Raw genomic sequence first — 14,790 nt, forward strand, 5'->3', positions numbered from 1 at the left:
GTGGACACTAAAATAATAATATAACTAATACACTAATATAATTATGTAAATATGTTGATCACTTAGAATCTTGATGATCAATTGCTTTTAATATTTTTTGCCAAATAAAGCCTTTTTTCTTTTTGTTTTAATATGAACCATAAAAGTCTTTCAGTTGGGCTATATTATTCTTAATCTTAAAAATTGTTTCTTTTCAGGTAAAATAAACATTGCAATAAACAATGCCATCCATTTCTTGTAATCTTTCTTTTAATTTTAATCAGTTCAAATTTTGCGCCATAAAACTCAAACAAAACAGGCCCACTATTTGCTTTGGTATTAAAATACTGCCAGTTTTAAATACCAAATTAGTAGTACCAACCCAATTCAGTATATACCAGAAATGCCAGCAAAAACTGCCAATAAATTAGTAGTACCATACGAAATCAGCACAGCCAAACGGGAGGCACATAAAAAAATTGAATGTGCATTTTTCCTACGGAACCGCGAGCACGAGAGCCAAAGGATTGCCGAGCGAGCCCAAGCATTGCGCTGAGTGAGTAGCGTTTCCGGGAAAACGGTCGGGAAAGCCGGGAAAAGCACGGCAGACTGTGGAAATGGCGCGCGGCAAAAGGCCAGCGACAAGCCACACACACACACGCACCCGCACAAAGCCGACGCACACAGACGCACGAACAGCGCATGCAAAAAACCGAAACACAAACAAAAAATATCGCTGCAGTCGACTTAAGGATGCCCTACATCCTGAATACCCTTCGTTTTGTTCGTGTGTGCATCTCAACCAAGTGCAGTCTATAGAAAAACCAAGCCTACATATGGCGCTTTCCCAGAAATGTTTCGGTTCGGAAACACTGTAGAAAACAGGATAGTCGACTTTAAAATACCCTACTCAAGGTTGCCAAATGTATGGAAAAATACCCTGTTTTAGTTTGAGTGTCCCGATTTGCAGTTACCCTAGTCACTATTCATTTTCTTCAAGCTATGATATCATATAATCGTACTTTTTAAACTATATGAGGTCTTTTCTTAAAGTTTTAAGGTTCTTCAACAAGTGTCACCGGTTAGCATTTATTTTCTTCATGGAAATCCACAATTTCCTGAAAAAGTCTTTTTTTTAGGGTTATTTATGATCGCAGCTCGATTAGCCATTAAAATAAACTGTAGAGAATAACACGATAGTCGACTATTAAATACCCTACTCAAGGTTACCAAATGAATGGCAAATATTCTGGGAAAACAAACCCATATGGTTAATTTCTTGAAAGTAGTTCCTTACAATTACAAGGTAATTGGTTTGAGTGTACCGACTTGCAGATACCCTCGTCACTATTAATTTTCTTTAAGTTACGATAACCTTGGTAGAAAATTAAGCATTTTTTCATCTTACTTTTTGAAGTATTAGAGGTTTTTAAGGTTCTTCAACAAGTGTCAATGGTTAGCCTTTAATTTCTTTATGTAGAGCCACAATTTCCTGAAAAACTTCCATGTTTTAGGGTTGTTTTTGATCGCAGATCGATTAGCTATTAAAATAAGATCGTTTCTACATGCAAACTAATACTAATTGACCCTTATTTTATCTCCAGCCCGGTGAACGACATACGAAGCTGTCCCTCCGCCCCGTCAACGCCCAGCAGTCCGATTCACCGCTTCCCCGTCGCCTCGGCTGCCGCCATCCTCCGGGTGAAGATGTCCGACTACAGCGACCTGGACCGCCAGATCGAGCAGCTGAAGCGCTGCGAGATCATCAAGGAGAACGAGGTTAAGGCCCTGTGCGCCAAGGCGCGCGAGATTCTTGTGGAGGAGGGCAACGTGCAGCGGGTGGACTCGCCGGTGACCGTGTGCGGCGACATTCACGGCCAGTTCTACGACCTGAAGGAGCTCTTCAAGGTTGGCGGCGATGTGCCCGAGAAGAACTACCTGTTCATGGGCGACTTCGTGGACCGCGGCTACTACAGCGTGGAAACGTTCCTGCTGCTGCTGGCCCTGAAGGTTCGCTATCCGGACCGCATCACACTGATCCGCGGCAACCACGAGTCCCGCCAGATCACCCAGGTGTACGGCTTCTACGACGAGTGCCTGCGCAAGTACGGCTCGACGGCCGTGTGGCGCTACTGCACGGAGATCTTCGACTACCTCAGCCTCTCGGCGATCATCGACGGCAAGATCTTCTGCGTGCACGGCGGCCTGTCGCCGTCGATCCAGTACCTCGATCAGATCCGCAGCATCGATCGCAAGCAGGAGGTGCCGCACGACGGGCCCATGTGCGATCTGCTGTGGAGCGATCCGGAGGATCAGACCGGCTGGGGCGTCTCGCCGCGCGGCGCAGGCTATCTCTTTGGCTCCGACGTCGTCTCCCAGTTCAATCGAACCAACGAGATCGACATGATTTGCCGCGCACATCAGCTGGTGATGGAGGGCTTCAAGTGGCACTTTAACGAAACCGTTCTCACTGTCTGGTCGGCGCCGAATTACTGCTATCGGTGAGTTGTCCGCCTGTAAACCAAGCGAATTCCTTTGACCAACTTCCCCTTGCAGCTGCGGCAATGTGGCTGCCATCTTGGAGCTGAACGAGTACCTGCACCGCGACTTTGTCATCTTCGAGGCGGCCCCGCAAGAGAGTCGCGGCATACCCTCGAAGAAGCCCCAGGCGGACTACTTCCTCTAAGACGAGCACGGGAGGAGGGAGGTGGAAAATCATCTAGGAAAATGAAAACTGCCAGCCTGCCTAAGCTAAGCAAACGCGAACCGCAACCATTGTAACATAAACGTAAGCTAGGATATCAAACAGCCGGACACAGTTTTAGTTCTAACGTTCCGGAGTTCCACTTGGATATCTTCTTTTTTTTATACATCTGTTTACCTCTGTCTGTGTCTAATCTGGCAATTCGCGATCTTTTGATGGCTGTTTGTGCTGTTACGTGGAAGTCATCTAGTGTAGACGTCAATATCATGGATTGCATCTAGCTGCTAACTAATAGGATTAATGACCCCTGTGTCCGAGACTCCTGCGAATTCGCCTGGCGCAGACGGTGCGCCACTGCCGTCTTCTCGACGCGAATTCCCCGAGATCGGGCAACGTACCATAAACATAGTCGTTACACGTAGGTTAAGGCCCTTAACTATAATGACCGACGGACTGCATGAAGTCGGCGGAGTTAGGACGGAATTACGAGGCAAACGAGGTCGTCGTTATGTTTACTGATTAGAAAACGACTTTGCAGCTAGAGAAAACAGCTGGGGAGAGCCAGATACGAAGAAAAATGTGTAGTAATTCGTAGTATGTAAGAGAACATTTTAAGTACGCCCCAGATTGGGATATTATATACAAATAATTATATATACTTATATTTAAAATAAAGATTGTAAGCCGAGAGACGAAAATGAGCAGGTCTATAATATACAAATTCCCAAGGGGGTTTCTTTTTCCCAAGACAACCCATCGCAGATATTTACCGCCCAACTCACAACCAATAACCATTATCTCTTGCAGTTGCTCACTTTATCGGTTACTTAAAGACTAGTCATAGGATACACATAAAAAAAATTAGATGGTTATATTCCAGAGGGGTCGCTTGTGATGCAGTAACGGGTTCGCAATGGGAATCAAATCGGTGTTCAGTGTTCCTCCAGCTCGAGTCCATGCTCCTTCATTTGCTCGTAAATGCAGTTTTCAAAGGCGACGGCAGCGTCGCAACTGGATGGATTTAAGAAATAAGTAGGCTACTCCAAAACAGATGTGAAGGAATACTCACTGATCCTCGGGTGCCTCGATGGCCTCGCACTTGTCCACCACCTCGGCGGGGGCGTCCTCCTTCTCGGCATCGTGCTTGCTCAACGCCTTGACCATCTCCACGGCGTGCTCCTTGCTCAGCTTGCCGGACTCATCCATCTGCAATTTAAGGAGAAGAAGAAATGGTGAGCAGAGCTCAAATCACTGGGCCATCACTTACCATCTGGAACTTCTTCATCACGCAGGCGCGCAGGCACTTGGCCTCGTGTCTCTCGGGCGCCTCGTGGTTCATCATCTGCTCCACATCCTCTGCAATGGATTAAATCGGGAGTAATGTTAAATAGAGATCAAAGGTAACTGAACTCCCGATCTTTATAGCAGAAATTTAATTCCTTCTATAATAAAAATCCCATTGATCCTCGTAACATAAATATCACTTTTAAAGTTACATACTTAAAAATAAATATATCAATTTTTTTTTTCTCTGTCAAAATATATTAAATTGAAATTAAACTTAAATTTCAAAGATCACATGAGAAATGGATATGTGAATAATGTTAAATCGAGATGAAAGGTAGTCGAACTCCCGTATTTTATAACAACAATATAATTCCTTCTATAATAAATATCAAATTCATCCTTATAAGTTATAACATAAATATCAGTTTTAAAGTTACATATTTAAAGATGAACATATACATTTTTTTTTGAAATTTTTTGTCGAAATATAGGTATTAAAATAAAATTATATGCGATCACACGAGAAATGAATATGTGAATAATGTTAAATCGAGATGAAAGTTAACCGAATTCCTTCTATATTAAATATCAAATTGATCCTCATAGCATACATATAAGTTTTCAAGTTTTATAGTTAAAGAAAAATTAATATATATATTTTTGAAATTTTTTGTTAAAATATAGGAGAATAACTAGAATGTTTTTAATTTCCATTAATATGTCCCTAAAAATATTCTAAAAATCTCGGGCTTATATTAATAATTATTCCTTTTCTACCCTTTCTTTGGACTACTCACCATCGGTGGCGCCCGTCTCGGCCTTGCACTCGTTGGCCAGCTCGCCGGCATGGTCCTTGGTCATCTCCTCGTGCGGCTTGGCAGAGGCGGCTCCCAGCAGGCACACCATGGCCACCAGGCCCAGGAGGAGCAGAGCGGATTTGTTGACCAGACGCGACATTTCGAAATGCGATTGAACTGCGCGACGTACGAACTCTGACTTGGATGCGAATCGCTGGCGACGCCTCCGTTTTATAGGAACCCAGTCCAGTGCCCAAGTCCCGTGATTGACTTGGCAGATCGGATCAATCGCGTCTCAAGCAGCTCCGGCAATTACTCGCAATTATGAACTACATGGGCAGCACATGACACTCCACTTCACTGCACTCCGCTCGAATCTGGACGGGCTGGGATCCGCCGGAGATGCCCTCGGCTGGGCATCGTGTGAACAAGTGACACTCCGAGATGGCCCACCGATCTCCACTTGCCTGTTTAATTGGTGACTGGCATGAAATCACTGGAAATGGAAATCAAAATGGAAATGGCACTAGAAATGGAAATGCAAAATCCCATCTCGCATCCGTAATTAAATCGATCAACAGCTCTGGGGTGAGATGAGTGATTGTGACTGGCGTGGGGGCCATCCAGCAGTCATTATATTATTATCTGGACACCCCATCCCCCATTCCCCATCTCCCACCGAGAATGGGGGGTTCGGCCAGGCAAATTGACCGTTTAGGCCATAATATACCCATATTTCCCATTTCCCAGTTTGTCCGTCAGCTTGCCAACTTTCTGATAATTCGCCAGTCTATTTGCTCTGCCATCGAGTGGAAATTTCAGGGCACGCAATCTATATTGTACAATCGAACTGCTGAAATTGGACTATATCCAATATATCGTGTCAGCACGTTGCATGCTAATTTTTTAGTGCAATTAGGTTGAAGATTTCGATATTAACAGGTTGGAAATCACCTTAGTTCGTAGAATTACGGACCAATTTAAAAATAATATAGGTGGCTTTATATAGTAAATCATCTAAAAAAATAAAAAATCCGTTGAGAAAAAAAATTCAGATTTATTTAGCGTTATAATGAAGTTTTAGGAAAATGATTTCCGTCTTTCAGTACTTTCACTAAAATTATAGATTTGTTTTAAAAGTTTATTTTATAATTTATTATTGATTTAAAATAAACCATATATTTCCAAACCAATTAGCCAAAAAATTTAGATATTTAATCTCTACAAATAAAATAAATTTAGATATTATCGCATAGCTAAATTTAGGAATTAATTAGGTTTTTATTCATTGGAAAAAATAAACACGTAACCAAGAAGATATTTAAAATTGTTGTAAATATGATATATATTAATTGATCTGTAGACTGTTTAAAATGGAAGGTTTATATAATTATCAGTACCTTTAATTTTGCATTATTTTGAAATATATTCTCTTTAAAATTAAAGGATAAATTGCTGTCAAAAATATATATACCCTACAAACTATTGGACTTCCTCTACAGGTTGTCAGATTAAAGATCTATATTAAACCGATTGCCATTGTCTAGACTCTAGATTCTAAAGTGAACATGTGCTATGTATTGTTTGTGAACTCAAAGATCGTCTTTGGAGCGTGACTTGTGGGGGCGACACTGAAATTAATGGACTTGACACTGGAAAAAGCGTTGTCATCAGCAAAATCGAGCAGAGAAAAGACATGTGCAGAAGAATATGTTTGGTTAATGGGTCACTATATAAGCCAAGAACCCGATCAAGTGGAGATCCAAAGATCAACCCGTTGCGAAGATGAAACCATCCGCCATTTTACTGATAACCTCCGTCATCCTGGGAGTTTTGCTGCAGATGCACTGCATCCAGGGCCAGAAACAGGCCTTTGATATCGCCAAGCTGCTGCCCAAGACCGGAACAGAGCCCATTTGGACGGTGATCGATCGCAATCTGCCGCAGGTGCAGGAGATGATCAACACGGCGAGGACGGAGTGCATCCAGAAGCTCCAGCTGCCCAGGGATCAGCGGCCCCTGATGAAGGTGGCCAATCCCAGCGAGAAGGAGAAGTGCCTTTCGGAGTGTGTGCTGAAGAAGATCAAGCTGGTGAGTGGATTTGGTGGAGATGTAGGTATGGTATAGGACTAACTAATCCTTTAACTAATCTCCAGATGGACGAGAACAACAAGCTGAACCTGAGCCAGGTGGAGAAGCTGACCAGCCTGGTGACCCAGGACAACAAGGTGGCCATCGCCGTCAGCAGCAGCATGGCCTCGGCCTGCAACCGGGGCATCTCCTCCAGGAGCAACTCCTGCGAGGCAGCCCACCTGTTCAACCAGTGCATCGGTCGCCAGTTGGAGCGGAGCAACGTGAAACTGGTGTGGTAATAATAATATAGCTCTGCTCTGGTGAAGATCAGTTGGAATATCCTGAAAAACACTCAATTTCTATTCACTAAATTGTTAAAATGTGAACTAGACCACAAGAATTTCGAGCACATTATTCGTTAAAATGATTCCAAAAATATTTTAAATAATTATTATAATCATAAGCTGTGGGCTTGCAATATTATATTAATAAAACTTATAAATACGAAAATTATTTAGCACTCTAACGATATTTTAACCCAGTTAGATAAGTATTTTTAGGGTCGGGTATACTTAATACTTTTGACTAGTATTACTTAGGTATTACTTACTCCCATCCCAGTTGATTAATATTCAGTTTTTCGTTGGTTGGGCGCTTTATTTGTGTTGGGAACCACCCCAAATTCTCGAGCTGTTTCTAATTAAATTGAACTGAACTAACACACAGAAAAAAAAAGAATGGAGAACATGCAATTTAGAGGGCAGCTCATCCAACTCACTCCTTGATTTCGGGAATCTTGAAGCCGGAGGAGCGCATCTCGCGGAGCATGCACATGGTGATGCCGTGGGCAGCCTCGCACCTTAATCGGGGATACACAGAGAAAAAAATATAAATGATTTAGAAAAAAAAATATAAATAAATAATTTAAATATAATATTTTATCCTTCAAAATCTCTATCTCTCTAAAACTTTTTCGCTGTCATTAAATTTTGAAGAGTTTTGAAAATTTCTGGTATTAAATTTGGAAAAGTTTTGAATATTTCTGGTACTAAATTTTGAAAAGTTTTGAATTATTCTGGTATTTTCTGGTAGATTGTGACCAACACTCACTTGTCCTTCTCCGCCTTCTTCTCCTCGTTGCAGATCTTGATGATGCGCCGGCCATCCTCCTCGCGATCCGGGAACATCATGTTGATCATCTCGACGGTCTTGTCCTCGCTGAACTGCAACTGGCCCTCGGGCATCAGCTCGAACTGCTCCAGCATGCAGTGGCGGAAGCACTTGGTCTCGAGCTTGGCGTCCTCCTTGTTCAGCACCATCTCGACGATGTTCTCTGCGGATGCGACGGATGGGTTATGTGATGGGTAATGGGCAATGGAAAGTAGGATTACCCCGCAACGGTTTCGGGGTGCAGCCGTCGCCGAAGGGCTCGATCAGCTCCACCACCTCGTCGACGGTCATGGAGACCTCCTCCTCCTCCGCCGAGGCTCCCGATCCCATCAGCACACCGGCGCAGGCCAGTGCCATCAGGAGGTTCGTCATCGTCATCGTTAGCCGGTTGCTCTGCATCATTTTCGCCTCTCTTGTGGATAGTGGACGGCCAGCGATAGCCGCTGGACAATTTATAGTCGCCCCAATCGTGTCCAGCACATCCGGTACAAGCCAATCGCCTCGGTTGTAGATCTCCCGGCGATAGCCATGACATTGCTGGGGCGGATCATGCAAGCCGAAACCACAAACCATCGCAGCCCAATCAAAATGCACCACAATTTACGTAGCCCTCGGGCTAACCTTTATTGATCTGGGGCTTCTAGGGCGGGGAATTAGGGAAAGGGGCGCTCTTTGGTCAATGGATATTGCGATCTGATCTCTATCAGTTGCGGATGCATTTCTAGTATTCTGGTATCCTACGGAAACACGAACACCTTGATGTTGTTCTTCAGGCAGGAGAGCAAAGCGTGGGCGGGATCGCAGTTGGGGGCGTTCTTGAGGCCCACGGTCGAGTCCTTGCACAGGTTGATGCCCTTGCGGTACTCGTCCTTGTAGCTGTCCGGCAGCATGATGTCCATCTGCTTCAGGGTCGGCTCCAGCTGGAACTTGCCCTTCTTGATCTAAGCGGGATCGAAATAGAAGAGTTGATCGACCCAAGGTTGGGGATTATTAGTAATTATTAGTTTAGACAAAAATCAATCGAAGATCATCCTCCAGGTTCGGGAAGATATTGCGGGACCATCGAAATTTGCCGGCAAAATTCCTCTCTTTTTTGAATTGGGATCATTATATCATGGCCAAGTTACAGTAAAAAAAAAACAACAGACAAAATGTAAATTTTTCCCAAAACCAAATTTTCCACAAAAAATTATTTGTTTTTTGACCGAAACAATGGAAACAATAATTCAAATATGGATTGTCATACCTTTCTAAACTCGTTATTAAATTTCCTAACGATTGGCATTTAAGCCTTGACATTTTATTTATTTTTTAATTTTTTTAAAAAAATTAAAAATTGACGAAAATTTTATTTTTCCAAAATTGCACGGAAAGTATTCTGTATTTATTGATAATTTTGTTATCTGTTCAAAACAGTATGTATTTTTGGTGTATGACCATTTTTGGCCAAGTTACAGCAAAAAAACAACAAGAAAAAAAATTTAATTTTTACCAAAAACCCAGATCCCAATTTTCCACACAAGAAATAATTCGTTTTTTAACCGAAACAATGAAAATATTGATCCAAAAATATTTTTTCATTTCAAATTGGGAGGCTTTTTTAGTGCACTTACCGCCTGCATCATTTCCAGGATGCAATTGATGTAGCAGTTGCTGTCCTTGCTATTTGGTATATTCCCGTTGCGAATGTTGTCGGCGACCTCCACGCTGACCTTGGGATACTTGGGCAGGCAGACGTCGCGCATTAGTTTGCCGGCCGACCACATCTGCTCCTCCGTCACCTGGAAGTGGATGGCAATGGTGAGTCTCGGGTGTTCTTCAGGGAGTTTCAGGACCTACCCCTGCCTCCGATGCGGGCAGCGGTCCCATCGAAATGGCGACACAGATCAGCAGCAGATGGAACTTCATTGCCCAGACGATATTGTGGAGTCCGCCAAACATTGGAGACTCCTTTTATAGGCGACCGCCGACATGCAAATGACTTGATATTGGATCGAGATAATAGAGCTAATAGCACAGATTCCATCGAACTGTCAAGCAAGTGGGTGTGGGAATTGTGGGTCACTGCCCATTTCCATATCTAAATCCAAGTCCTAGGTGGGCCTACAGGCTATAGGCTATAATCTTCGTCACATTAATTGACCGTTCGGCGTTGGGTCACCATGCGAGGTGACATGCAAGGCGCCGAGATGGGTGGGCTGAGCCCACTTTTGACTGTTTCCGATCATGCGAATGCAAACAAGACATCAATATGAGATCTGTTGGGGCGCTTCTCAAGCAAATGGGCTCGAATAACAGCTACCTATTGTCCAATTTTGGCAAGGGTTTCTTGAAGGAACTTAAAAAAATGCCTTTAAATGTAGAAAAATATATAAATAATAAATTAACCAATTGGTAAAAAGGAAATACATATATCTGTCTGATATACCCTTGTTCACCCACAATGTACCGTATTTAATAAGTAGGTACATTTGAATATCATTTAAATTAGTTGCAAGTTGCCATTTACTATGACAATACATTTCATTTGTGCTTTCTGTACGACTGATGACGCTGAAAACGTATTGCGTGTGGCATGAAAAAACATCATTGATAAAGATAGCTGGCAATAAATACAAAATATGATTAATTCTTTCATTTATTGAGTGCAAGCAGAGTTAGCTTAATTTATGGTAATTTTAATTTCATTATAATTAAGTCCTTAACAACGTTCCTCCCATATCGATAGAATCGAAGATCATCCCTCAGGCTCGGGAAGATAATGCGGGACCATCGAAACTTGCAAAACCTTTGGTCTAAGAGGTCGCGAAAACTCATAAATCATAAGGATAATTCTGCATTATCCTTCAGAGTTATGAGTTTCCTCGTCCTCAGGGACCAATGATTTGATCAGTCCATTCGTCAAGAGGCAAGCGAAGAACGACTGCTGATCCACCCAATTCAATGCAGATTCTGGTGTAAAAAAGAATATTATTTCAGTTTCATATGTATATGTATGCAAAGTTACTCACCTTTTATTGAGTTTTTCAAAGAAGATAATGCGGGACCATCGAAAATTGCAGGTAAAACCATAATTCATAAGGATAATTCTGCAATATACTTCAGAGTTAAGAGTTCCCGAGACCTTTGAGACTAATGATATGACCAGTCCATTGATAAATCCAATGCCTGGTTCTTGAAAAGGCAAGGCAGTTAAAAAAAAGGGACTGATAATAAAAGTACAAGAAAATTATTTCTGTTTAATTTGTATGTGTAAGTAAAGTTCCTCACCTTATATTGAGTTTTCTATATTTTTTGGAAGATTTGTTCAAGTGCCGAAATGTAATGCATTATCACGCGTCTGATTTTTTTTGTATTTCGAAAAACAAATAAAATTCACAACCACTTTTGATGAAAATATTTTATGTTTTTATACCCGTTACTCGTAGAGTAAAAGGGTATACTAGATTCGTGCAAAAGTATGTAACAGCTAGAAGGAAGCGTTTCCGACCCCATAAAGTATATATATTCTTGATCAGGGTCACTAGCCGAGTCGATCTAGCCATGTCCGTCTGTCCGTCTGTCCGTCTGTCCGTCTGTCTGTCTGTATGAACGCTGAGATCTCAGAAACTACAAAAGCTAGAAGGTTGAGATTTCCCACACATATTCTTTGGCTTCCTACGCAGCGCAAGTTTATTTTAGCCGAGCGCCACGCCCCCTCTAACGCCCACAATCGCCCACTAACGATTTTAAAATGGGTCCTGCGCCCACATCTTTAAAGATTTCCGAGAAGTATAAATGCAATTTTGTTGTGTATATTTATACCTATCGAAATGTAGAAGACATTTTTCAAATCGGACCATTCATTAAAAAGTTATACGCTTTATAAATTGTCAACATATATCTATCTCCCTCGCACTCCCTTTAGCTGAGTTACGATTATTAGTCGGGACACCAACCCGACACAGCGTTCGCACTCCCTTTAGCTGAGTGACGGGTATTAGATAGTCGGGACACGAACCCGACTATAGCGTTCTCTCTTGTTTAGATCTGCTTTGTAGCACAGCCGGATTTGGAATGAGCCTACGTTAGAGAAATGTCGTAAAAATGTGCTTTGGAAGATGAAATTAATTTCAGAGCACACTTTTTACGACTTTTTACTCTAAAGAATAACTTAAGATATGAAAATTAAAAGAGATTTACGATTAAAGCTATGGAGAAATCCTTTAGAAATATATGTGTCTCCCAACGAACATCGATATTTGTAGTTTTTTAGCCTCTAAAAAATATGCTAAATAATATTTATGCTCAACCCTTTTAAATAGCCACATTGATTTATAAAAAACCTAAAAATGTGGTTTCCAGCGAAAAACTATTTTAAACAGATTATTCTCAGATATACATCTAAAGTCTATCGTAAAATAAAGTAAATTTATTTTTTATATTCCATTTGGAATAAACGAGGTGGCCTTGTCGAGAGTTCAGTGCGTGAGTGACGTTACTTAAAATTCCGATTGAAACCACAATCCGAAACCTGGTCAAAAATAAAGGTCGAATATCGTATCCAAATTTAAATATTTTTCCGCCGAATCAATCAGTCCACAACGAACCGAAGATGTCCGAACAGTTCAAGTTTAACGACGTCTTCAATAGTCAAACAATGCGCGGCCGCGCCAATGTAAGTCACCTATCATCTCTGCAGTCCCTCGGACAATCCCCCCTCTAAAACGAAAACCCACAGGTAGCCAAGGCCACCTGGGCCTCGGTGGGCCTGGTCTATGTCCTGGTCAAGATGCATCGGCGCAACTCGAAGCGTCGCGAGGCGAAGCTCTACTGCAAGGGCTGCCAGCAGGCTTTGTTGCACGGCTAGAGGATACTTGATGCCAACTATTCCAGCCCCGTGTGTCCGTACTCCTCCGATCCGTCAAAGAATCCAGTTCCCAGTCCCCCAGTTAAAAGCACAGTCCCAAGCCTCGTGTACTTTGTTGAGTCAAATAAATTTAAAATCTCGACTTCGAACCGAATTTTTTATTTGAGTAGGCCCTGCCATAGACCTCGTCCTCTGTCAATCCCATTCAATCAGACCCTCGCCCGGAGACAGAGCACACACACCTAGCACCCGGACTCAATTCCAGATCCCCAGTTCCCAGATTCCTAGCTCCCAGAGCCCCAAACAATGGCCGACGGCTTCAAGAAGTACTTCAATGGGACAACCATCAACGGACGCGCTAACGTAAGAAAGCTCCTATTTAAATTTAGAATAACTAATGCACCTGGTATTATTTTATCATGAGATTACTTGTACAATCTATGTTAGAATATCGGAAGTTACCATCTTCCGCAACATCTTTAAGATTTATATTTTGTAGACACACATGAGATAGAAGTATATATTTTCTTTTTCTGAGACTTCCACTTTTCACTCTTGAAGTAATTTTAAATCAAATTAAAATACCTCTTAAATTCTAAAACTAATGATAAAAATCAAAACAAAATTCTTAATAAAGAACATTAAAACGATTAAATTTTTAAAAGTTACTCCAAATAAAATCAAATTAAAGTAGCTCTCGAATTCTAAAATTAGTGATAAAAATTAAATTAAAACAATACAGAACATAAAAACGATTACATTTTTAAAAGTAACACCATTATACTATAACGTCAAGATGCACAAATTAAAATTTTCCACCCATTACTTACATGAAGAACCCATATTATTAAATTAATAAAAAATATTCTTAAATTAGATAGATGCTTCCATAATAAAGAATCTATTTTAAAAAGTCCTCGCTTATATCTAAACAAGCCCCATAAAAATTTCACAGGTGGCCAAGGCCACATACGCCACGTTGGCCCTGCTGTTCGTCATCTACAAGATGCGCCGCGGATCCGGCAAGTCCTCCAGCGAGCTGGCCAGCGGCAAGTGCAGCTGCGAGGCGGACCAGGATCCGTCGGTCAACAGCGACATAGGCGTCTATGGCGTGGATCCCGACTGCTCCATTTGCCGGGAGCGTGCGGAGCGGGCGATGACCGAGTACGATCGCGAGCAGCAGCGCCGGTCGGCGGGTGAGGATGACAATGGCTGCCGGGACGATCCGCCGCCGCCGCCGCCAGCGCCTCCTGCATCCGGAGGAGCATCCGGCTCGGCTCCGCGACGCAAGTGTCCCTGCGAGGAGCCGCAGCGGCGTGCAGAGGGATCCCTGAAGCACAGCAGCAACAGGGCGCGTGGCCAGCAGATCCAGCCGCCCTATCAGTACCACCAGTACGCGCAGCCCGAGGCGGAGCAAGTGCGTCCGGCCAGCCAGGTGATGGGCCAGGTGCACGACGCCTTTTATCGGGTGCTGCGAGGAGTCGTTGGGGCTGTTCTGGGCAATGCGGCGGTCAACACCAGCGGGGCAGGTAGTGCCAACGATGCAGTCGCAGTTGGAGTCTCTACGGATGAGCTAGAGGAGGACGAGCGAGACGATGGTCAGGACTACGAGAACGGCGATGAGTCGCCGCTGAAGCGCCGCACCGCTCCGCGCTCTTGTGTGCCCACCAGCGGCGGCCAGGAGAACGCCTCGGGGCAGCCGGAGGAGCTGAGCCGGGAGCAGGCAGGTGCCCAGGCGGAGGAGCAGGCCGAGTACAGCGCCTTCAGCGATGGCTTCGCCTCCGGGATGTATTTCACCAGCGACGAGAAGTAGGTGGCACTATGCCTCTTGGGATCTGCTAAATTTTTAGTTTAAAATAAAAATGAAAAAAGGAGTTTTTGGGTTTTTAAATAATCTTCATCCATTCTAAAGGAATTAGGATAAATTAAAC

The 14,790-nt window shown here is 43.0% G+C and overlaps 7 protein-coding genes across 7 annotated transcripts; 4 read left to right on the plus strand and 3 right to left on the minus strand.

Annotated features, from left to right (window-relative positions):
- The first annotated feature begins 394 nt into the window (after positions 1-394).
- Positions 395-3,381, plus strand: Pp4-19C (protein phosphatase 19C). Its single transcript, XM_017141467.3, has 3 exons — positions 395-535; positions 1,584-2,480; positions 2,536-3,381. The coding sequence occupies exons 2-3, from the start codon at positions 1,687-1,689 to the stop codon at positions 2,663-2,665; spliced, it is 924 nt and encodes a 307-aa protein (XP_016996956.1). The 5' UTR covers positions 395-535; positions 1,584-1,686; the 3' UTR covers positions 2,666-3,381.
- Positions 3,382-3,477: 96 nt separating this feature from the next.
- Positions 3,478-4,951, minus strand: Obp19d (Odorant-binding protein 19d). The gene is made up of 4 exons (XM_017141427.3): positions 4,768-4,951; positions 3,951-4,039; positions 3,753-3,889; positions 3,478-3,694 (listed from the first exon to the last, which is right to left on the minus strand). The coding sequence occupies exons 1-4, from the start codon at positions 4,925-4,927 to the stop codon at positions 3,616-3,618; spliced, it is 465 nt and encodes a 154-aa protein (XP_016996916.2). The 5' UTR covers positions 4,928-4,951; the 3' UTR covers positions 3,478-3,615.
- Positions 4,952-6,513: 1,562 nt separating this feature from the next.
- Obp19c (Odorant-binding protein 19c) lies at positions 6,514-7,353 on the plus strand. The gene is made up of 2 exons (XM_017141430.3): positions 6,514-6,858; positions 6,924-7,353. Exons 1-2 carry the CDS (start codon positions 6,553-6,555, stop codon positions 7,137-7,139), a joined length of 522 nt encoding a protein of 173 aa, XP_016996919.2. The 5' UTR covers positions 6,514-6,552; the 3' UTR covers positions 7,140-7,353.
- A 123-nt stretch (positions 7,354-7,476) lies between these two features.
- On the minus strand, positions 7,477-8,422 carry Obp19b (Odorant-binding protein 19b). The gene is made up of 3 exons (XM_017141432.3): positions 8,232-8,422; positions 7,951-8,173; positions 7,477-7,699 (listed from the first exon to the last, which is right to left on the minus strand). The coding sequence occupies exons 1-3, from the start codon at positions 8,410-8,412 to the stop codon at positions 7,615-7,617; spliced, it is 489 nt and encodes a 162-aa protein (XP_016996921.1). The 5' UTR covers positions 8,413-8,422; the 3' UTR covers positions 7,477-7,614.
- Positions 8,423-8,620: 198 nt separating this feature from the next.
- Obp19a (Odorant-binding protein 19a) lies at positions 8,621-9,918 on the minus strand. The gene is made up of 3 exons (XM_017141425.3): positions 9,850-9,918; positions 9,624-9,791; positions 8,621-8,951 (listed from the first exon to the last, which is right to left on the minus strand). The coding sequence occupies exons 1-3, from the start codon at positions 9,916-9,918 to the stop codon at positions 8,748-8,750; spliced, it is 441 nt and encodes a 146-aa protein (XP_016996914.1). The 3' UTR covers positions 8,621-8,747.
- Positions 9,919-12,478: 2,560 nt separating this feature from the next.
- LOC108057254 (ATP synthase membrane subunit K, mitochondrial) lies at positions 12,479-12,999 on the plus strand. The gene is made up of 2 exons (XM_017141429.3): positions 12,479-12,667; positions 12,731-12,999. Exons 1-2 carry the CDS (start codon positions 12,605-12,607, stop codon positions 12,857-12,859), a joined length of 192 nt encoding a protein of 63 aa, XP_016996918.1. The 5' UTR covers positions 12,479-12,604; the 3' UTR covers positions 12,860-12,999.
- A 61-nt stretch (positions 13,000-13,060) lies between these two features.
- On the plus strand, positions 13,061-14,733 carry LOC108057253 (uncharacterized). The gene is made up of 2 exons (XM_017141428.3): positions 13,061-13,222; positions 13,815-14,733. The coding sequence occupies exons 1-2, from the start codon at positions 13,166-13,168 to the stop codon at positions 14,670-14,672; spliced, it is 915 nt and encodes a 304-aa protein (XP_016996917.2). The 5' UTR covers positions 13,061-13,165; the 3' UTR covers positions 14,673-14,733.
- Positions 14,734-14,790: the final 57 nt, after the last annotated feature.

This window comes from Drosophila takahashii, chromosome X (assembly GCF_030179915.1).
Source record: "Drosophila takahashii strain IR98-3 E-12201 chromosome X, DtakHiC1v2, whole genome shotgun sequence".
In the NCBI taxonomy this organism is placed as follows: Eukaryota; Metazoa; Arthropoda; class Insecta; order Diptera; family Drosophilidae; genus Drosophila; species Drosophila takahashii.